The sequence below is a fragment of the Callithrix jacchus genome, chromosome 6 (genome assembly GCF_049354715.1).
Source record: "Callithrix jacchus isolate 240 chromosome 6, calJac240_pri, whole genome shotgun sequence".
Lineage (NCBI taxonomy): Eukaryota > Metazoa > Chordata > Mammalia > Primates > Cebidae > Callithrix > Callithrix jacchus.
In genome coordinates, this window is record NC_133507.1 from 129,704,325 (window position 1) to 129,726,746 (window position 22,422).

A 22,422-nucleotide genomic window follows, 5' to 3' on the forward strand; every position below is an offset into this window, starting at 1 on the left:
GGGTTTCACCATATTGGCCAGGCTGACCTTGTGATCTGCCCACCTCAGCCTCCCAAAGCCTCTATTCGTTCTTTGTAAAAGTTTCCCAGAGTGCTATTTTTAAAAAATAAAAATATGGCTGGGCATGCTGGCTCATGCCTGCAATCCCAACACTTTGGGAGGCTGAGGCAGACAGATCACCTAAGGTCAGGAGTTTGAGACCAGCCTGACTAACATGGTGAAACCCTATCTCCACTAAAAATTCCAAATTAGCTAGGTGTGGTGGTGCATGCCTGTAATTCCAGCTACCTGGGAGGCTGAGGCAGGAGAATTACTTGAACCTGGGAGGCGGAGGCTGCAGTGAGCCAAGATCATGCCATTGCACTCCAGCCTGGGCAAAGAGTGAAACGCTGTCTCAAAAAATAAAAAATATGATCAAGTCCCTTATTTCTTAAAAGTCTTCACTGGCTCCCTAATAATTTACAAGATAATGACTAAATTCCTTAGCATGTGCATAGACAGAATCTATTTTCTAATATTCCTTAATTCTTCCTTTAATTCCATCTTTGGTCTTCTATCCTTTCACTGCAGGATCTACATCTTACTGTTTACTTATCTATTTCCACCATGGTAAACTTCTTGAGAGCAGAGAATTTTTTCAGATTATATGCGTATGGCTAGGATGTAGCATGGTGGTTGGCATCCAATAAACAGAAACGAAGACGAATAGTCACTGACACTTAATTTTAATTAAATCAACAGTTCAGGAGAAGATAAGGACTAGAATAGTGTTTAATATCAACTTCTGAGAAATCACATTTATATAAAAGAAATGAAACGGGCCAGAAGTCCAAAAAAGATGCAGCTTAGGTTATTGCACTTGGACGAAATATGCTATTTAGAGTAGCATAATATTCAGGCCAGGCCAGGCCAGAAGGAGAAAGAGAAAGAGAAAGAGAGGACAAACCTCCTGGTAGTATTTATTCTGGATTCCAAACTCTTCTGTGGCCTAATCAATATTTAGTCTATTGGAAACATTCAGCAAGCTCTTTACAAAAATGACTGCAGTATCTTCAACACATCTGAGTTACACTCATACCTTGTTCCACTCATATGCAAGTTTAATGTATAGCTCTACCTCATGAAACGGGACATCTGTGACACCAGAACCTTCCCGTGCCCAAGGTCATGGACAGGAGGGGAGGGGAGTGAATTTCTACTTTATGCATATTTTAGGGAACAATACTGTGGCTATCATTTACCCTTTTGAGCACTCTTGATTTTGGTCATTTATAATTAGAACATGAGGAAAAAGTGACGGTGAATACAAATGAGTACTCACTGAATTCCTAGGCTGCTATGAGAAAACAAAATTTTAATAAAGTCCCTTGCCACATTCACAAAGGTGGCAATAACTGTATATATAAGAAAAAGCCTGTAAACTTATAGAAAAGATAAACTCTGGCTTCTAAACAAATTACAAAATTGATTTTGCCTTTATCCTTGAGTGTGATACAGAAAAATGTAAACCAGTAGACTTAGTTACCAAAAGACACTTATCCTCCTCAGCCCAGGTATGAACTTAAAGTTTGGCCTGAGCTAGTTTGATCTTCAAGTTTTCTCCAAGTTTGTCCATGAACTCAAACGTATTCAAATAGTCAGAACGTTGCACGCTATTAGGGGAGGAAAAAGAGAAAATTTAGTTTGTCTCTGATATGGTAGCAGGTAGAGGTAAAATCCTAGAAATGCTACTTAAAATAGTATTCTACTTGTTCAGGAAGAAAACACATTTATGCTAGTAATCTACAAAATCTATAGAGAATGATTGTGTTCACTGAGACCAGCCTGACTAACATGGTGAAACCCCTTGTTCATTGTCTATAGATTTTGCCTTTAGGTTCCTGGGACTGACACAGGCTCAGTACTTAGGCTCTCTAGGCAGCCTGCAGTAGAGTCTCATCCACATATATTAAGTTAGGTCTCTTGCCATGTAGCTTTGAGGGTGAAATTATCATGGAATTTCAGTTCAGACTAATGCTGCTAAGATCAAAATCATCCCACTTCTTCCTTATTCTCAAACATAGCAAAACTTATTCAGGGCATAGGCAAACCTTTACCCACCTTCCTACAAACTATCACATGTCCTTAAAACAGTCATAGTATGGCCAGGTGCAGTGGCTCATGCCTATAATCCCAGCACTTTGGGAGGCTGAGGCAGATGGATCATGAGGTCAGGAGATCAAGACCATTCTGGCTAACACGTTGAAACCCCATCTCTACTAAAAATACAAAAAATTAGCCGGGTGTGGTGGCACATGCCTGTAATCCCAGCTACTTGGAGGCTGAGGCAGGAGAATCACTTGAACCAGGAGGTGGAGGTTGTAGTGAGCTGAGATTGCACCACTGCATTCCAGCCTGGGTCACAGAGCGAGACGCTGTCTCAAAAAAAAAGTCTTAATGCTGTTATTTCTATCAGTGTCTTACTTAAGAAAAACAAAAGACAATGGATTAGATAACATAATCCTGCTGATAGGTGCCTAATAGGCTACAAAGGTATTCCCCTGATAAGACCATTTCAAATACTGCATTTTTTTTTTTTTTTTTTTTTTGCTGAAAATTTAAATTAAGAAACATACAGTGATCAAGTATATCCCCATTATGGGGTATACAGACCATAGTTGAGACCTCTGTGGATGCACCGGTTGAGATGTGGAGCCAATCCCCCCAGCATACTGGCTACCATGTTCTCAGAAAAATTCTCTGTAATGTATGGGGTCTCAAATATTTGCCCAAATATTGGTTATAGATATTTAAGGGACTATGATCAATTGCACGCTTTAAATTTGTGCTGCTCACTTTTCTCATTGGTAAGTTAATGAAAATAAAGAAGTAGAATAAAATAGTCTCTGAAGTACCTTTGTTTCTACTTGTCTATAATCTGCTTCTTAAAATTAAATAGAACCTTTTCATTCAATGATTGTCAACTAGATTGGATGTTAGCAAATTACAGCCCAGCAGGTGAACCAAATTGAGCCTGGTACCGAACGTGAAAGTTTGGGGTGTTGCCATATCATTTCATTCTGTATTGTCTATGACTGCTTTCCTGCTGCAATAGCAAGGCAAAGTGGAGTAGCTGTGTAGTTGCAAAGACTGTATGTCCCACATAACCTAAAATGTTCACTATCTGACAATTTACAGATAATGTCTGCTGACTCCTGAACTAGATGATGAATAACAATTTACATAATTCCAGAAAGCACTGATGCTCTGAGCCCCGTGAGGATAAGTGCTAATTTGGCCACAGAGGCTAGGGCATCTTATACTTACTTGGGTAAACCTTTAATGCAAGCAGCCAAGTCCTTGGTCATGAAGCCGGCCTCAATTGTCTCAATACAGACTTCTTCCAAAGCATTGGCAAAGAAGGCAAGCTCTTTGTTGTTATCAAGCTTTGCTCTGTGGGCTAACCCTCTGGTCCAGGCAAAAATGGAAGCTGAAAGAGGGAGAAAAATCCCAACACTCCAATCACCCCAGTTATAGAGGTTTCCAAATGTTTCATAGTTCCCAAAAATATAGTAGTTTTTTGTTTTGGTACTAACCACACAGGCTAGGTGTTTTAGGAGAGTTGGAAATATTTTACCAAACAAAAACTTTAAGAAAACACATTTTTATGGCATGGTACTAGTGCTTGAAACTTAAGGCATTTTCTAATTTGAAAAAGGTCACAATCTCTTCTATCTCTTGTCTATATTCCTTTTTCCAGGCTGTAATTGTTGGGGGAAGCAGCAATGGAGAAAGCGTTTACAGTGTGCCTACATAAACTGGTTATAAGTAACGAATAAAAGAAATCAGGAACAATAAACTGCAGAAGGCCATGGAGGCCTCTGGCGAGGAAGGCCTCTCTATGCCAGCATGTTCCCAGGAACAGAGTGACCTAAGCTCTAATATTCTAAACATAGTGCCCAGTGCCCAAGGACATAACACTCCCTTGAAGCACTGGAATATAGCCAGACATGTAGGCTCCTTGCTAAGCCCACTCCCACTAGCTGCACTGTCTATTGATAAGCATATGCTTTTAGTTCTTGAGAAACTCACGTAAACCACCACTGCTATCAATTTTATGTTTGATACACAGCCTCCCTTCACCGATTCACCCTTCACCGATTCACCCTACCACCTGCACTATAGATAAAAGTGATTGTGTTCAATAAATACTGTGGAAACCAGAGCCTTCACTGTACTGGGGCCTTCACTGCCTCCAGTACAAAGTCATGGTCCCCTGGTCCCACTTTCATTCTTAATCTGTCTTTTTCTAGTTTCTTTGTTGCCACCAAACTTGGGGCACCCACGGGGGGGTGTGGGGCTGGTTCACTATAGTAATCTCTTTTTAAAGTGCTGTCTTTGAAACTTGTTGAAAGGATCTATCCATGTGACTTTTAGATTTGTATGCTTATGTGACATTTCACTGCACCAGAGGTGAAGGAAAATGCTTCTTAATAACATTCTTCTCTATAACCTATGTTCTCCCACAAACAGAAAAGCATGTATTGTGTATTTTAAGAAGCATATTCAAATAGATTTTATGACTAGAACAAATCAGCTTCTTGGTGATGACTTTGCACACAAAACACTGAGCAGACAAGGGAACACAGCTGAGCTGCTTCGGAGATGTCTTCTGGAGGGCACTCTGATGAGAAATCAACATAAACACCATCTTACCAATGGGATTGGTGGACGTCTCCTGTCCTTTCTGGTACATGCGGTAGTGACGGGTGACAGTCCCGTGGGCAGCTTCTGCTTCTACTGTCTTGCCGTCTGGACAAACGAGCACACTGGTCATCATGCCGAGAGAGCCATACCCTGTAAGTGATGGAGCATTAAGCATTGGGTCCAACTACATGAAGAGCACCCAGTCTCTCGGAGATGAGAGCATTAATGACTCAATCTTGATAGGTCTTGGTAAACAAAGTAACCATGAGTACATGGAATCACCAATAATTCTGCCTTTCAGAAGGCAGGATCCCTGCTCCAGATGTCAGAGCCAATGGGTCTGGAAAGGCTGCATTTTTCTGTTACTTATCTCAGGGGTACTCACTCCCTGATGGAGGGCTCAGGGTCCAACTGCCTGCATTGCACCCTAGTTCTACAGCTACTGTGGCTCAGTTTTCTTATCTGTAAAATGGGAGTAATAACAGCATCTACTTCACCAGGTTGCTGTGGGATTAGATAAATATACATATATTCATAAATATATATGAAAATAATATGTATTTATATTCCTTAGAATAATACTAGACACAGATTAAGAGCTCACTCTATTATTGTTATTCTTATGTGCAATGGTCTGCCGTTCTGGGGAAATAAAGATGGATGAGAGCTGTCTCCTACCCTCAAGCTGTTCATACACTTGCTGGGACTAGGAAAAAAGGCAGGTAAACAGGATCTGTTGGATCCAAGAACATCCCACTTACCCTTCCTTGCTCTAATACCCTCAATATAACAATTCTCTTCTGTGGTTTCTTATTGAAAGAACCACATTTACAACTCTTGTATCTATAGAATTAATTTTCTTTTCTCCATTTTTGCTACCTCCCAACATCATCTGTGAAGTTAATAATCAACTATGGAGTCATCAGAAAGCAACAACACTCCTTCCTCTGTTGCATTCAGTACAAATGATTGTGGGGACGTAGAGAAACAGAACTTGGGTAACTTCTTTATTGTCAGATAAAAGTTATCTTTAACCCTGTTGGTCTACTGATTTTCAAACTGAGAGGACATGCCTACTTCTTGGGAAAAGCAAACATAATTAAAGTTAACAAACATTCCTCTGGAGAGATTCAAGTTCACACAGCTACCATCGGCAACAGAAACTAAAAGGCAACCTGGTGCTGAGGAAATCAGGGGCTGTGTTTCTGTTGATTTGGCCCTTACCCCATATACAAAACTTTTCCTGGAATTTCTGTAAACAGCCCTGGGTTCTTTGCTCAATTTCTTTGTGTGTAAGCTAAGCAGTAAACAAAAGCACTTGTTTTTTTTTGTTGTTGTTGTTGAGACAGAGTCTTGCTCTGTTGCCCAGGCTGGAGTATAGTGGTGCGATCTCCACTCACTGCAACCTCTGCCTCGCAGGTTTAAGCAATTTGCATGCCTCAGCCTCCTGAGTGGCTGGGACTACAGGCATGTGAATGCACCTGGCTTTTTTTTGCTTTTGTTTTGGTAGAGATGGAGTTTTGCTATGTTAGCCAGGCTGGTCTCAAACTCCTGGCCTCAAGTGATCCACTGCCTTGGCCTCTCAAAGTGCTGAGATTACAGGCGGGAGCCACCGTGCCTGGCCAAACACATTTGTTTTATAGTCTACCAGAACAGCAGCTGGTAGAGGGACATGAGTAGGTCCTGCTACCAGATAAATGAGCTTTGCAGGCACCAAAGCTTGGTTATGACATGATCAGTCTCCTCACTTTATCTTTCCTTGCCTGAGTGTCCTGGTTTTTTACATTTTCACCAAAGGACAATGAGGGCAGGTAAAGGAAGTGATTTGCAGATCAGGTAGGCTTTAAAACCTCAAGTGGAGAAAAGGTTGCGAGAGAAACTGTGTTAACATCTAAGGCTGGAGCCAGGAGTGTCAATCCACTCATTTACTTCCCATGTGTTCTTGAGCAATCACTTCTCTAGTCTGAGCTTAATATCCTTAGCTGTCAGACAAGATGTTGGACTTGGAGTTTTAACATTCCACGATTTTACAACAAAGGACTATAAAACTCCCCTTCCCAAATTAGAGAAATACCCTGGAATGACCCAGTTACTACAAGCCAGGCTCCATCTCCATACCTTGCGCTACAGAGTCTGACTGCACGTCACCATCATAGTTTTTACAGGCCCAGATGAAACCTCCTTCTGATTTCATAGCTTGGGCTACCATGTCATCGATGAGCCTATGCTCATACCAGATCTTCTGGGCTTCAAATTGGGACTTGTACTGCCTAAGAAACAAGAGACAAAAAAGAATAATAATAAAGAAAATGGATTTTGTTAGGGATAAATAATAAAGAAAATGGATTTTGTCATCTGCTTTTCCCAAAGGAAAGATGGGACACACAGGAAGCAGCATATTTTAGTAGAAGCGGCAGAAACTCAGGACTCGGACAGACATTGGCTCAAATCCCAGCCCAGTCATTTTCTAACTGTGAAACTCAATTTGGCCATCTATAAGAACAATTTTACCCACCTTGCAGGGAAGCCGTGAGAAGGAAGTGAGACAGTGGAGTATCCCAAGGACTACTTTACTTTTCAGTTTTCATTATACGATAGATCAAATTCTTGAGATTCAACTTATTTTAAAAATGTATTTTTAAAAAGACTGTTCTACTGCTTGGTGTCATTCAGGAAATTAAATATATTCTGGGGCAGTTTCTGGGCTTGGTACAGATGGGTAGCAGGAGAAAGAATCAAAATGCCTCAGGAAAGATTTCTCATCTAAAACCCAAGCCTTAGCCTGAACACTTGCACCTAAAGGGAGTTATGCCATCTTAAATATTAACACATGCTCACCTCCTGTGCTGTGGAAGCCAGCATTGTTATAAACTTAGACTTAAGTTCAAATGGCTCCACTAAAACAGAATTTAAAATTCTAACAATGGGCTTCAAAAGAATGGAAATGGGTCTAACTTAGGAACTGCCACAAGAAAATTACAACTTCCTATCATTAACAAGGTACTTTTATTTAAACATTAAAGAAGCTGACTCTGAAAAAATTCATGTGGGGTGCTTATTTAAGAACATGTTTATCTTCTAAAAGCAACTCAGAGTGGTTTTGTTTCGTTCCTGGTAAACCTCAATTTTGCCCTTATCTTTAAGGGAGAGTGACGATTTTCACTCAATTTTCTCTAGAATCATAGGGTTAGGGAGATATATACTCTACATGAGAAATGTCAGCTTGCTTGAGAATAAAGAAAAAGTTAAAAAGAGAACTGTATTTACTTGTCATATATCTCCTGAAAGATGTCTTTAAAACGCCCATCATATTTCTTCAGAATAGTGTTTTTGGTGCTCAGATACAAAGGCCAACCCTTAGACAGAGCCATTTGGAAGGAACTGTGTGCAAAATCTTCAATTGACTTATCTTGATTATACATCCCCATGGCAACACCACCACCCTCTGTAGAGGAGAAACCAATGAGAGGAAAAAAAGGGAGAAAGGTAAATGCATGTAGTTGTAATAAGGCTAAAGTCACCCACCACAACCAGATGACCTACTTCTCAGCTCGCACATCTGAGACTTCAGAAGTCCCAGACAGGTTTCCAACCTGAATATTCCACAAGTTTTTGAAGCACTTAATGAGAGAAAAGTCAGTTCTAGATAAGGATGCTCTAACTTGTTTTGGAAGGACAATAGAAATGAAAATCAGTCTAAAATCCGGGAGATGCAGAATACCAAAAACTGATATGAACCAGAAATACATGTAAGAAAAGGCAAATAATTTTGAAACCCTTGTTTACATACTGATAAGGTTTGGATATTTGTCCCTTCCAAATCTCATGTGGAAATGTGATTCCCCATGTTGGAGGTGGGGCCTGGTGGGAGGTGACTGGAATATGGGGCTGGATCCCTTATGAATGGTTTACCACCATCCCCCTTGGTGATGAAGTGAGTTCTCGCTCAGTTAATTCACTTGAAATCTGGTTGTTTACAAGAGTCTGGGACCTCCCCCTTCTCTTTCTCTTGCTTCCACTCTTGCCATGTGACATGCTTGTTGTCTGTTCAACTTCTCCCAAGATTGGAAGCTTCCTGAGGCCCTCACCAGGAACAGGTGTTGGAGCCATGCTTGTATAGCCTGCAGAACCGTGAGCCAATCAAACCTCTTTTCTTTACAACTTACGCAGTGTCAAGTATTTCTTTATAGCAATGCAAGAATGGAGTAACACGCCTACCTTTACAATTCTCAACATCTATTTTAAACTTTAAGGGTGTAGTCAATCCTTAGTTATTGAGGAAAACTTGCATTTCAAATACTGAATGAAAATTCTTACAATATCCTGGAGGATACTGAGCACTCCTACTGTACTTGATAGAAATAATTATGTTCCTGTTTTACAACTCTTATTGAACTTTGTTATTATTAAAGATAGAACTTGAATCCATGTCAATGCCCAGAATTAATGGGCTTAGGGTAAAAGGTGCTGAAGCCTGCAGGACCAGATTCCAATAAGTAGTATTATTTGGAAGAGGCAAGAAAAACAAAAGCTAGGTGAGTGTTGGGTTTTTGCATTTGTGTGAGTGCTTTCAACAACTTCAGTAGTGAAGGAAAAGGGCCCACTAGTTCTTTCAACAAATTTTGGGTGGGATTTGCCATAATGGACCTTCAAGGGTAGCAGCGTAGCTAGGAAAAAAAGGCAAAAAGCAAATGTTCCACTTTGGCAGGAGAAATACCCAGAGAGCAAGAAGAAAACTTTTATTAAATATATAATGCAACCTCTTCCAGATACAAACCCTATCAGAGCAAAGGGCAGGATTATATGCTGGGTGATTTGGGGATATTAATATTTAATGTATATAATTCATACATAACAGATTTCCGCCAACCTTCTCTCTGTGTTTAAGATAAATGCATAATTATCTCCTTGTCTTTGTCTAAAGGCATTTCCAATTAAGTGGCTAACACTTTTGTGCCTTTATTCATGCCACAGGAAGCCATGAAAGCAAATTACTTCTTCATGTCAGATTTTGGGTTTTGTAAAAACACTGTAGATTCAGATTGTATTTTTAGGCAGCCACATAACTAACTTTAAAAAAATAATAAAAATGTGATCTAAATCATTTGCTTTTTTTAAAAAAAAGATGAAGCTTATGCTACAATCATACATACCTTCAAAGTTATGTATCAGGTATGTCACCTTTTGGGTTCCGTCAGTTGGTGTGTAGGTTATCTCTACTTTTCCAGGCCCAGGAACAACAAAATCAGTTGCTCTGTACTGTGTAGGGGGTAAAAAAGGTATAAAGAAGAGAAAAATACCCAGGCAGGAATTATAAGGAAAATATTCATACAATATAGACCTAGAAGGCACCTAGACAAGTAGGGCAGTTTGTAAAAAAAAAATTTTTTTTTTTAGGAGGTGGGGATAAACAGGTCCAGAAGTTTCCCCAAATCAATATTTAGCAGGTGCTTATGTGATGTACAGGAAAGTTTCCTGAGCACTGATCTGGAGAGGACAGAGAATAACATAAGCCTTTAGGAAGTTTACAACCCAATAAAGACATATATAAGTGAAAAGCAATATAAGAGCTTTCAAATGCCAAAAGAGGGTATAGACAAAAAAAAAAAAAAAAAAAAGAAAAGAAAAAGCTATAGGATGACAGAGGAAAAGATATGACCATGGCATGGAAGTCAGGGAACTCTCCCTAGAGGGTGATGGTAACAATCTAGTTGTAGTGTTGAGGTAGCTAAAGCTTTGTCCTTACTCTATGCCAGATGTTTTAAGGGCTTGACTTGCAGCATCTCATTTGATTCTTACATCAATCTGACAAGGAGAGAAATATGATATGATAGAAATAATGCATCCAAGGTCAAATGACTCGAGGTCTTGTCCTTACTTAGGCCATCAGGGCTCAGTCTCTCATGGTACAATTGTTACTAGTGTTATATGACTTGTTCCTATGGAGCAATAAATCATTCTGGCAGCAGTTACAATGGGATGATGATGAGTTTTAGGAAAGGGCTGTTCAAGGACAGACACCTCCCTCATGGGCCTCAGCTACTCAGTGGAATAATGTGCCTGGTATACACTAGACATCCACAGGTCTTTGCTGCATTGTATCTTCTTCAGTGACTTGAATTGGATACTTGCAGAGTTAGGTACCAGCAGGTGCCAGCCACATCTATATGTGTAGAGAAATACTAATAATGATTGGCAAAAGAGCAGTAAGTAACAATAAAGATTAAATACCTACTTTACACAAAACATTTTTGACATACGAAGTCCCTTACTATAGGTGGTAATTTATTACAATTTCTGAAAAGTGAGAAACGGAGGCACCAAAGCACCATATATGCTTTGTATACGTTTATGCATATTTAAACAGTCTGAATCAACCTGAGGTTTGGAATTTTCTTTCTTGACTTTAATAAATAGAATGGCCATTTTTACAAGTGACTGATGCTGAAATAATTAAAAAAAGAAAACAAAAAAACAAAGAGGATACACACACAAAAAAGGCACGACTGAATTGGTAAGAATCTAGGGTGATGTTTGCAGGATTAGCGAGTTTGCACCACTGCCATCGACATTCCCTTGCCTGGGCCCCTGGGAGTATTTGTGAAGACTCTGGCAAGGATGAAAGGATAGTTTTAGTCACAGAATGGAACAAAGTTAACTGACACCATAAGGACTAAACTGTCTATCCTAAACACACTGTTTTCAGTGATGGCTACATTAAAACCTCTGGATTTCAACATCAGAGCTTTCTGTTTTTAAGGTTCTTTTAAGACATAAACTACTTTCTATCAAAGTCTGAAACCTCAGTTTCAACACTGAACTTTGATTTTGTTTAGTTGGCAGTTTTTCCTGCTTACTTTGGCAATGAGCCTACTGGTACAGAAGTAAAGCAGCAATACTTTCTTTCCAGGCAGGAAGGAATGCTTTAGTAAGGCTGCTTTCAGCTACGGAGTCAGTTTTTTTTTCCTTTTTTGAGACAGGGTCTTGCTCCGTTGTCTACGCTGGAGTGCAGTGGTGTGATCATAGCTCATTGTAACCTTGAACTCTTGGGCTTAAGGGATCCCCCCCAAGTAGCTGGGAGTACAGGCACATGCAACTGCACTCAGCTTTGCCTACTCACTTTATATATGAATAAACAACAAAACTGGATCTTCCATGAGCAACTGACATAATTATTGAAACACTTCATTTTTGTAGAGACAGGGTCTTGCTGTGTTGTCCAGACTAGTGTCAAACTCCTGGCCTCGAGCGGTCCTTCCAACTTAGCCTCTAAAGTGCTAGGATTACAGATGTGAGCCATGGTACGAAGCAGTTTTTTCTTTTATGCATAATGAGATCATGTTTAATACAATCTTTGGTGATTCTCAACTTTGCACATTAGATTAACCTGGGGAGCTTTAAAAATGCCTGAACCGCATAGAATTCAGATTTTAATTTGTATAGGGTGGGACTTAAGCACTGGAACTAAAACAAAGAAACAAATCAAGCAAAGCAAAACAAAACCATCAAAAAACTTGTAAGGGGATCTTATTGTGCAACCAACGTTGAAAACCACAGATCTGGTTGAACCATATGAAATTACCAACATAAAAATGGCAATATCATATGGTATAACTGAATAAAAGGATAAAGTAAAAAAAACAGTACATCTAAAAAAAATGATGTATTGAGATGGGTGCCTATTTGTAAGTTTATTTGTATTTACCTTTAGCTAAATGTGTATAAATATGCAGTTATACAAATATGCATTTCTCAATTTTGTACCTTGCTTAATGGGTGTAGATACCAAAAGATAAGAATAAAATACATGTAAGTTGGAAATTCTGGGCCATTAAAGAAGAATATGGAAAACCAAATTATGCCAACATGACTTACTTGATCCCCATAAGCATGACGACCTATGATGATGGGTTTTATCCATCCACTCACAAGCCGGGGGATATTTTTGCAGATAATGGCTTCTCTGAAGACTGTGCCACCCAGAATATTTCGTATGGTGCCATTTGGCGATTTCCACATTTGTTTCAACTTGAACTCCTCAACCCTCTTCTCATCAGGGGTGATAGTGGCACACTTGACGCCAACGTTGTATTTCTTTATAGCTTCTGCAGCATCCTTGGTGACCTGGTCGTTGGTGGCATCACGATTCTCTATGCCTAAATCATAGCTTGAAAGAGAAAAATTAGAAGCATATTTTTTCAGACAAATAGGTTATAGTTATAATGTATAACCGCAGTGATGGCATACAGAGCTCACTTTGCAGAAAGTGCAGGTTCTAAGTACACCAAAATCTTCCAAGTTTTAGCACTGGCACACGCTAAACACAGAAGATGGGTGCCAACTAAAAAGAGAACTAAGAGAGGCTGGACTGCTGGGCTGCCACCCCTTCTTTTGTAATGGGAAGTTGTCTATCAGGAAAACTGAATGGAAACCATCAAACTCTGCCCTTTGACTCCTGTTTTTGACCATATAGAGGCAATAACAGCCTGGTTTCTCTCCATATGATTAGTATAATTAAATGTAAGCCTAAGCACCACCTTTTTCCCTTATAAATATTGTTCTTTAAAAATAAAGGGGGCGCGAGGGCCAAAAGGATTTTTTTGTACTTTGGCATTAAAGTGGGGGGAGGTAAAGATGTGACAGTTGATGCCAAAAATGTTAATGACTCCCTCATTAATGCCAGTTAGTCATAAGGTGAACCTTTCCCTAATTTTTTTTTTTTTTTTTTGAGATGAGTCTCATTCTGTTACCCAGGCTGGAGTGCAGTGGCATGATCTTGGCTCACGGTGACCAAGTTATTCTCCTGCCTCAGCCTCCTGAGTAGCTGGGACTACAGGCACCTGCCACCATGCCCAGCTGTTTCTCCAATTCTTGAACAAGTGTTTGTTCTGGAAACAAACCTATAGTTTATTGGATACGTAATGGAATCCATCGATGGTTTTATATATACCAGAGAGTTACAGCTTAATATACACCAACACTAAGATGGCAGGTCATTCAGAGCAGAAAGAATGTTGGTTGTCTAGGGAGCATAGAAAATGACTGCAAAGCTTTATCTGAAGCCTGTAATAGTTGGTTAAGAAGAAAGAAAACAAACTAACAATTTCTTCTATTCTGCAAGGATTTCAAGAAAAGTTTTTCAGCTCTCAAAACGTGCTGAACTATTAAGCCTCTAGATTTCTTTTTAGTTCCCTTATCTTCCTTTCTTAGATATCCTACCCAACTCATGATGCAAACAAAGAGATAGTAATCTTGACACATTTCCAAACAAAAATCATTCCCAACTGCTTCAACTTGAGATAATTCATATAAATCTAGCAAAGTCATGTCCTTTGTTATCTTCTTGCATAGGAAATGCTGATCCAGTCCCAACTCCAGCAAGAAGTATACTCAGCAGTTTTCATGTTCCTAGGAACCATTTCTCAGGAGAAAAATCAACGAGCAAATTACTAGATTTTTTGCTTGTCTTCTTAACATTTCTAAGAAAAGAAGGAACAAATTGCCCAGTCCACTGTCTAGCCTACATAAAACAAACTATCGCTCCATTTTCCTCAAAAAGAACCAGTTAGTGATGATGATAATAGCAATTTTGGCAACATTTAAAACTTGATTGGGCCTCCAAAAATTATTTAGTCTGCAGCCACCAACTTCTTTCCTCCTAGGCACAGTGACTCCCCTTTAAAACTACTCAGGATTCTAAGCTAAAGAGGCTCAAAGCCTCTTTGCAGCCTTTATAAGGGCAAGAACCCAGCAAGTTCACCTACTGTCATGTAAAGCTCTGAAACAGGAATTCCTAAAATGCTTCTTTTTAACCTAGTTGGAAGATGTTTTTATGCCTAATTTCCTGTATGCTTGGTTGACTTCTGCAAGTATTTATATCTTATTGTGATTGCAATATAGACATCAGCAGCTTAGGTTTAGAACAATTCAAAAGAATATTTAATGAAATTATGTGAATTAAGTGTCTCCACTCAAAGAACAGGTCCTTAGGACGAATTTTGATGACTAATTCTGGGCTGAGGCAAACACACTTAAGAGTTGCAAATAGTTTGGCTGAAATGTGTTGCTCAATATTTTACTATGCCATTCTTCAGCCATTTTACCCTTTTAAAAATTCTGTCTCTACCTAGTTAAAGGTACAAAGAGCAGAAGCAAGTTTATGAAAAACACAGCAAAAAACTGAGAGAATTACATAGACTTTTACATCTGTCCCCAAGCACTTAACACGCAGGGTAAAGGGACACAGGATTTAGGGGAACTTTTGCTGGAAAAGAGGGGTTCAGTTAAGTAACTTCATGAATTCTTTCTGTACTACAATTGTATGAAAAGGGCAAAAAGTGAGGAATGAAAAGGAAACAGGTCCATTGACTAAATAGGGTGACAGAAGATTGAGTTTGAAATGACAAAATTGTGTTAACTGCGTTTAGTTTCCTGTTTCTTACATCCTCTTATTTTCCTTTTCTCAATACATTGTACGACTCTTAGCCACTGCTTTATTACAAATAAAACCTTCACAGGAAACAGAGGGTTAGAAGAATCTGAAAACAATTCTTTCCATTATAATTCTTGACTTTTAGATGACAAATTCAGTTTTTCTAGCAGTATGTTAAAATTAAAATAGAAGATTCATCTGAATATATTTAGGCTTAAAAAGCTTTATTCACAAAACATAGCTAATCTATGTAAAAAAAGCTAACTTCACCTCAAAATAATTTAGATTACATTCTTTTTTTTCTTACTGTTTTCCCTCCCCACTCCTTTTTTTTTTTTTCAGTGATGGGGTCTCACTCTGTTGCCCAGCTGGACTTGAATTCTTGATCTCGAGGGATCCTCCTGCCTCTGCCTCCTAAGTAGCTGGGACTACAGGTGTGCACGACCATGCCCAGCCAGATTATACTTTCTGAGTTTGCTACACGGAGGGGTAACTGATTTACCTATGTAGATCCAATTCCACATAGGGAAAAATGAGTTTCTCTTTAATCAATTCCCAGATGATTCGTGTCATTTCATCTCCTTGCATCTCTACCACAGAACCACCACTGATTTTTTTGGACATTTTGATTTCAATAAACCTAAAAAGAAAAAAAAAAAATACAGGCCTTGTCATTTATTTCATAACAAAGTGGAAGCAAAATATATAAACAATGTGGTAACTACTAAAAGAACAGTTCATACAATTCGATTTATGTGCAGTTGAATAAAAAGGTAGTAAGAACAATTATATTTGCTATTAGAATTGAGCACCTTCTCTGTACAAAGTATTGTGTTATGTTTCACATGCGGTTTCTGAGTTAGCCCTCATAACAATTCTAAAAAATGGACATTATTTTCCCATTTTACTTAGTTAAAAGAGAAATAGCTTTCCCAAGACCACCTCACTGGAGCGTCGGGAAGCCTGACCCTGTAACATGCCCTTCATAATGCAATCATTATTCTCAACTACTGGTTTGTCTTATGAAATGAGATTATTTCCATACTCTCATGTTTACTGAACACTTCAGTCCAACTCTTTATTTTACTGGGCTCTCAAGATAAGCAGAATGATGAGTGCTAGTATTTCCCCTCTTCAAAGAGGCTGTTTTTGTTATTTAATAAAATAACTAGCCATAAGGAGATTCGCCTGATTCTTGTGACCCATCTTTAGGAAAACTTTAAGTCTGAAAGTGAGATGAAGAATTCCTGGCACATCTATGTTTTCCTAGCAATAACACAGACATTGGAGATGTGGGGCTAAATAAAACAAAGTGATTTCTCAATTAGCGAAATCTGGATACAGTAGAGCCACTGCCCAAGACCTAAGCATGTCCCTGTCATCTTCTTCTGGCTGTTCAGAGGCAAGGGCAAGCTGCTACTGAGTGGGATAGGACAATCTGTGCACTGTCCTAGGAAGACAGCACTTTAAAGATAGGGTGTAGGGGTAGCAATACAAATCAATCAGATTCTCAGACAGTGCAAGGGCAGACTCTTTGGAAGAAATGAAACTGTGAGGCTTCAATGAAGACCATGGCCCGGCTTGTCTCTAGAGGCAGAAGAACCCCTGAGCCTGCTAAAAGTCATCTATTTCTTCTAATGATGCTCTATTGGAAATTCTTTTTTAATCCAACAACACAAATGCACATTGCTTTTATTCTCTTAAGGACTAGAAAAGTCAAGAGAATTGACTTAAAAAAATTATTACATAAGAGACCTAAAACAGTCTGTCTTAAAAAACTGAGCTAAAGTAATGTGGTCTTTAAATAAAAATGTAATGATTAGCAGACAGTAAGCCTCAGTTTCTTGACAAGCCTGGATGTATTTCCAATCCTCAGGACCATTTTCACTTCCCAAATTTGTAATTCTAGAATTCTGCTTACTAGTGTTTAGGAGATTCCTTTGGGGAACCTTCTGGAACTGAACTAGAATAAAAGAAATGAACAGAATGAGTCAATGACTCATGAGTCAACTACTTCCCATCTGTAATGTCAAGTACTTCCCATCTGTAATGTCAAGTATAATTTATAGTGCAGCTGAAAGTATATGATTTTGTTCATGTTTGATTCCACTGTCACACCCATCCTTATTTTAAAGCAAAGTAAAAAAGGAGGTAGTGAACTTATCTGTTTCCTGATACTATACTTCCATGGCCATGCTCCTATATAGTATTGTGCAACAGTTATGACATGGCTATTTTTCCTTGATGGCCATGGCAAATACGGTTAATGGAGGTCAAATATTGCACCTAAAATGTCGAGTGATTTTTTTTTTTTTTAGTTCACAATATCCTTCTCAGTTAAAGCAATTGTATTCGCTGCAATAATCTTTATCTCATAATGCATACTTCAAACACTTCAGGTCTTCCTTACATTACTTAGTCATGAAATTGTTACCAACTTTTTTTTTTTTTTTGAGACGGAGTTTCACTCTTGTTACCCAGGCTGGAGTGCAATGGCGCGATCTCGGCTCACTGCAACCTCCGCCTCCTGGGTTCAGGCAATTCTCCTGCCTCAGCCTCCCGAGTAGCTGGGATTACAGGCACGTGCCACTATGCCCAGCTAATTTTTTGTATTTTTAGTAGAGACGGGGTTTTACCATGTTGACCAGGATGGTCTCGATCTATTGACCTCGTGATCCACCCGCCTCGGCCTCCCAAAGTGCTGGGATTACAGGCTTGAGCCACCGCGCCCGGTCCTGTTACCAACTTTTAACTAAAAAAGTAAAGCTTTATTGTTACTACCATGTGGAGCATAATTGTATTTCTTCTGGATCTGATTTCCACGGGATGAGCTGGAGGCACCACTGGATTGACTTCTCCACCCTTGTTGCCCCTCAGATTTTGTCTCTACCGCAACCCCAACTTCAGAAAGAAGGGCTGTTTGTTCCTAATAGGCACCAGTAGCTGAATCCTATCTCCTAACATACTTGTATTCTTGTGTAATTCCAGAAAATAAACTTGGAATAACAATACAGAGTAGTTTAATTAAAAAAGAGCCATTTAATATTATTTGCATCAACCCCAAGTTTTTGGCCAGATTGTTTTTTGCCGAGTTCATGAACTACAATAATCTGGGCAAAAAGAATCTCTTGGAGAGAAAACACTGGACGAAAAAAACGAGGAAGCTGTTATAATTTGTTGTTGGAAATATTCCTGACTCACTCCCCTGCAGAGCCTTGGCTTGCCCCCAAGACCAGTTAAACACTGTACCACCACATCAAAGAAAGTACAGAAGGGTGAAAATTGCTAATTCTCACCTTGGCAGTGAATGAATTTCTTATCACCCCAATTCCTCCCAGACTTGCAGACTCAAATGAATATAGTTTATCTCCTAATACAAAACAAGGAATATAAAGTCTTAACACAGAATACCCACAGGAGAATTTAGCTGTTTTTAATACCAGCCAGACAGCCCAGTTTATCTAGTTTAAAGTACAGTGCTGAGTGTACTCAGAGGGGCAAAGGGCAGTTTTAGGCCCGCAGGCACTTTCTAAATAAAAGTCATGGGAGCACAATTATGTCTGTGCGTATGACGGTGTGCACCCGCTTTGTCACCCGTTAACAGGTCTTGGGGTTTGCATGTCCTTGAGTGCCGCTGTGGATAGCAGGCTTTTGGCCTGCAGCCATCCTTGTGGCCGTTGTGAAAGAGTGCTGCAACCAAGGCTGGATCGGTTCCTCCTTCTGGGTCTCCACACCCGCCCCTTCCCTCTCCGGTGCCTAGAACTTTTAAACTCCAGGCACTAGGAACCGGCGGGGGCGTCTCCCAGAACTCCCTCTCGGCCAGGGTGGCCTAGAGACCCCTCTGAAGGCCGCTGGAGCTCCGCCCCCACCACGCCCCCTGGCGGACGCTAGGGATCGGCCTCACAGCGATTCCCGCCGCCTGAGTTCCCTGCAGACGCCCATTTTCGGCTTACAGACTTCTTTGCATCCAGCCCCCAGCTGCTGCCCGTTTTCTTCCTCCTACACCCAAGGCTTAGTCTTCTACATGTATTCTTGCAACCGCCACCGCTCGCTTTTCCAACCCAAGTGCAGACCTGGTTTTCCCCTTGTCATTGCATCCAACTTCCCCACAGCCCAATTTCTCCCTCCGAAGCCCCAAAGCAGGCCTTCTGCATATCCAGGCATCCAGCATCTTCTCCCTCCCCTTTTTCTTTTCCTATTCTCAATACCTGGATTTGTTCCCTTCTTGCACGCAGGCCTCAACGCTAAGTTTCTCCCTCTATACCCAAGATCTGCACTTTCTTCCTTTTCCCCACTCCTGCCTTCGATGGAATTACAACCTTCCCTTACAGCCAGGGGCCGGGGACGCCCCTCGGAGCCTACGGTTACCTGCCGGGATGATATGCTGGCGAAGAGCTGGGTCGCCACAGCCGCTCACACGCTCAGACTCACGCGCACAGGCTAGCAATCCCAAACCGGGTTCCCACTGCCTCAGATTCTGACGCGGCCTCTGCAGAAAGCCGGGACCAGAGGGCGGGTCCGAGCTTTTCCTCTTCCCGGCTTTGTCCCCACCCAGGCCCCGCCTCCTCAGCCCACCTCCCTGAGCCCCGCCCCCATCACGCCTCCAATCGGCGAGCGCCGATTCCCGTGGGGTGGGTAGAGTCAGGGAGAGGGGCGTGGCCACAGCCGGATGCAGAGTCCCTGTTGCCACTTTCCCGGTGCTCCTGGTAGGGGTCGGGGTTGCAGCGCCGCAGGGATTTAGTACCGGCTCTGGGCACTGGAGAGACGCGTTTGCCACCTGCAGGCCGGGGAGCGGAGTGCGCTAAGGCTGCACTACCCAGAACTTCGTAACAGCCCAGAGCACCGCGGGGTGAGTTTCGAGGTCGGCATTAAAGCAAACGGGACAGGGAGCCCCAGGCGGTGGCAGCTCGGCCAGCCCCCTGCCTGGAGCACCCCAGCGGTGCGGTGCTGGAACGTGCCTTTGGCTGAAGAAAGAGTGCTCCCGGCCAGCTTGGGAGGGGGCTGCGGCGCTGCCGAAAGCAAAAGATGGAACAGTTACACAAGTAGGCACTGCCAATACCTTTGTCTAGGTCTTTAGAAACTCCATTGGTTGTTTGCGTTAGAAGATAATGAATGGGATTCTTATTATTTTCTTTTTTAGAGACAGGGTCTTGCTCTATCGCCCAGGTTGGAGTGCCGTGGAGCGATCACCGCTCACTGCAGCCTTGACTTCCCGGGCTCAAAGAGATCCTCCCACCTCAGCCTCCAGAGTAGCTGGGAGCTGTTGTGTACAGGTGCACACAACCACACCCAGCTAATTTTTTTTCCCCTCTTTTCTTTTTCCTTTAGTAGAGACGGGGTTTCACTGTGTTGCCCAGGCTGGTCTCCTACTCCTGGGCTCAAATGATAGCCCTCTTTGGCCTCCCAAAGCTGTGATTACAAGCGTGAGCCACCGTGCTCAGTCGAGGGGGATTATTATCTGTGATACAATGAAGCTGGACTAGAGATGTGAAGAATTCTAGTCTTCTCTGGAGATTATATTTTGTGTTCCTTGCTCTCTAAAACATGAAAATAAAGAGTATTTTATATTGTGATCTGTATGATAATAGCACACTTGTATATTGCTGCCCAGAATTCAATGCTCCAAAATTTACTTATTTGATAAATAAATAAATATAAATAAATAACTCGCTCTGTCACCCAGGCTAGAGTGTAGTGGCGCAATCTTGGCTCACTGCAACTTCTGCCTCCCGGGTTCAAGCAAGTCTCCCGCTTCAGCCTCCCAAATAGCTGGGACTACAGCCACACCACCATGCCCAGGTAATTTTTTTATTTTTAATAGAGACGGGGTTTCACCCTGTTGGCTAGATTGGTCTTGAACTCCTGACCTCAAGTGATCCTACTCCTCGGCCTCCCAAAGTGCTGGGATTACAGGTGTGAGACACCTCGCCCAGTCTCCAAAATCCATTTTAAAAAGTTATATCTAACAGTGAATTAGTACATTATTCTTTGATGATAGATTGATCGACATGGTACTATTCAAGGTGCACTTTGGATGCCAGAGGACACTGGTATTTTTCCCGAGAGAAAAGAGAAAAGCATACACCCTGCTAACTTGGTTTTTGAGGTAGCTTAAGGATATTGGCAGCCACTCCATTTATTCCTGTAGAACTGATTAGAGAGGTATATGAGCTAATTCTCATCTCGAATCTGATGTCCTAAGACACCTGAGATTGTAAATTTTACTTTATATTATATCAGGTTCACATTGCTTCTTACCTCTTGCTCACTAATGAAAGTAAGCATTCATATCCATTCTTGTTCTCAAAATAATGTAAGGCAGTCATAAAAATATTATCAAATATAGCACAATAAAAACATTGACTATAATTGAGAAAAATAAGGTTAAAAAATGAATAGATATAGGATATTATATAGAACCAATATAAATTCCATCATAAAATATGTTAAATCCTAAACACTTGCTTGAGGTGGCTTTAAGCCAATGTAGTAGTAAAGGTGGCAGTTATTGGAGTCTCAGCATCTAAAACAGTGTTTCCTAAGCCAGTAATGGAGGAGTTCTTTTTCCACTGAAAAATCTGGCCAGGTAGTGGCTCATGTCTGTAATCTCAGCATTTTGGGAGGCCAAGCAGGAGTACTGCTTGAGGTGAGGAGTTTGCAACCAGCTTGGGCAACATAGGGAGACCCTGTTTATCTAAACAAATGAACAAACACAAATTAGCCAGGCATGATTGTACCTATAGTTCTAGCTACCTGGGAGGCTGAAGTGGGAGGATCACTTGAGCCCAAGAATTCAAAGCTGCAGGCTGCAGTGAGTTATAGTTGCACCACTGCGTTCTCACTGGGTCAACTAAATGAGACCCTATCTTTTAAAAAAAATATTTTCTAGATTCCTAGGATTGACATTAAAATATTGCTATAAATGTGCATAAAACTAGACATATGCTCCTTATGCTGACAGCTCTTATTCAACAGTAAAATAAAAATTTTATATATAAAATGACTAGAAAGAAAATTATAAAACAATATATTACCATTAATATCACTTAAATAAAACAAATAACATTTAGCTGAAATTGAATTACTTCTTGAAATGTGAAGATGAAGCTCACAGCTTATGTGCATGTTCTTTTTCACAGAGCCAGCCTATTTTACTGGATGATGGTTCATTTAGCCCAGCACTCTTCTCTATTTGGTTAATAATGTATGTGTTGAGATATATGTCTTTCAAATGTATGTGTTGACATATTCGTCTTTCATTTAGCCAGTAAAAGAATCTGAATATTTTAATAGTCTGGCCCCAA

General features: G+C 40.6%; 2 protein-coding genes across 7 annotated transcripts in view; one reads left to right on the forward strand and one right to left on the reverse strand.

The window, feature by feature from the left end:
• Positions 1-708: 708 nt before the first annotated feature.
• On the reverse strand, positions 709-19,619 carry IDH1 (isocitrate dehydrogenase (NADP(+)) 1). 2 transcript variants are annotated; one of them, XM_002749717.6, is made up of 10 exons: positions 19,487-19,619; positions 18,415-18,488; positions 15,621-15,758; positions 12,562-12,853; positions 9,840-9,945; positions 7,954-8,131; positions 6,805-6,956; positions 4,696-4,836; positions 3,307-3,469; positions 709-1,652 (listed from the first exon to the last, which is right to left on the reverse strand). In XM_002749717.6, exons 3-10 carry the CDS (start codon positions 15,740-15,742, stop codon positions 1,562-1,564), a joined length of 1,245 nt encoding a protein of 414 aa, XP_002749763.2. In that variant the 5' UTR covers positions 15,743-15,758; positions 18,415-18,488; positions 19,487-19,619; the 3' UTR covers positions 709-1,561. The 2 variants fall into 2 exon arrangements, with proteins under 2 accessions (XP_002749763.2, XP_008997597.2); XM_008999349.5 differs by lacking the exon at positions 18,415-18,488.
• Positions 19,620-19,806: 187 nt separating this feature from the next.
• Positions 19,807-22,422, forward strand: part of PIKFYVE (phosphoinositide kinase, FYVE-type zinc finger containing) — a 102,328-nt gene continuing 99,712 nt past the window's right edge. For all 5 annotated transcript variants that reach the window (XM_078328324.1, XM_078328328.1, XM_078328337.1 and 2 more), the window contains exon 1: positions 19,807-19,967. The gene's annotated coding sequence lies outside the window, so the exon portion shown is untranslated. The remainder of the gene's footprint in view (positions 19,968-22,422) is intronic.

Coding starts and splice junctions, on each gene's coding strand:
- IDH1 (XM_008999349.5), bottom strand. CDS start 15,742: ATGTCCAAAAAAATCAGTGGTGGTTCTGTGGTAGAGATGCAAGGAGAT. Junction 8,132..9,839: donor CCTGATACATAACTTTGAAG/GTATGTATGATT, acceptor TCTCCTCTACAG/AGGGTGGTGGTGTTGCCATG. Junction 6,957..7,953: donor TTTCAGGAGATATATGACAA/GTAAATACAGTT, acceptor CTTGTTTCTTAG/GCAGTACAAGTCCCAATTTG.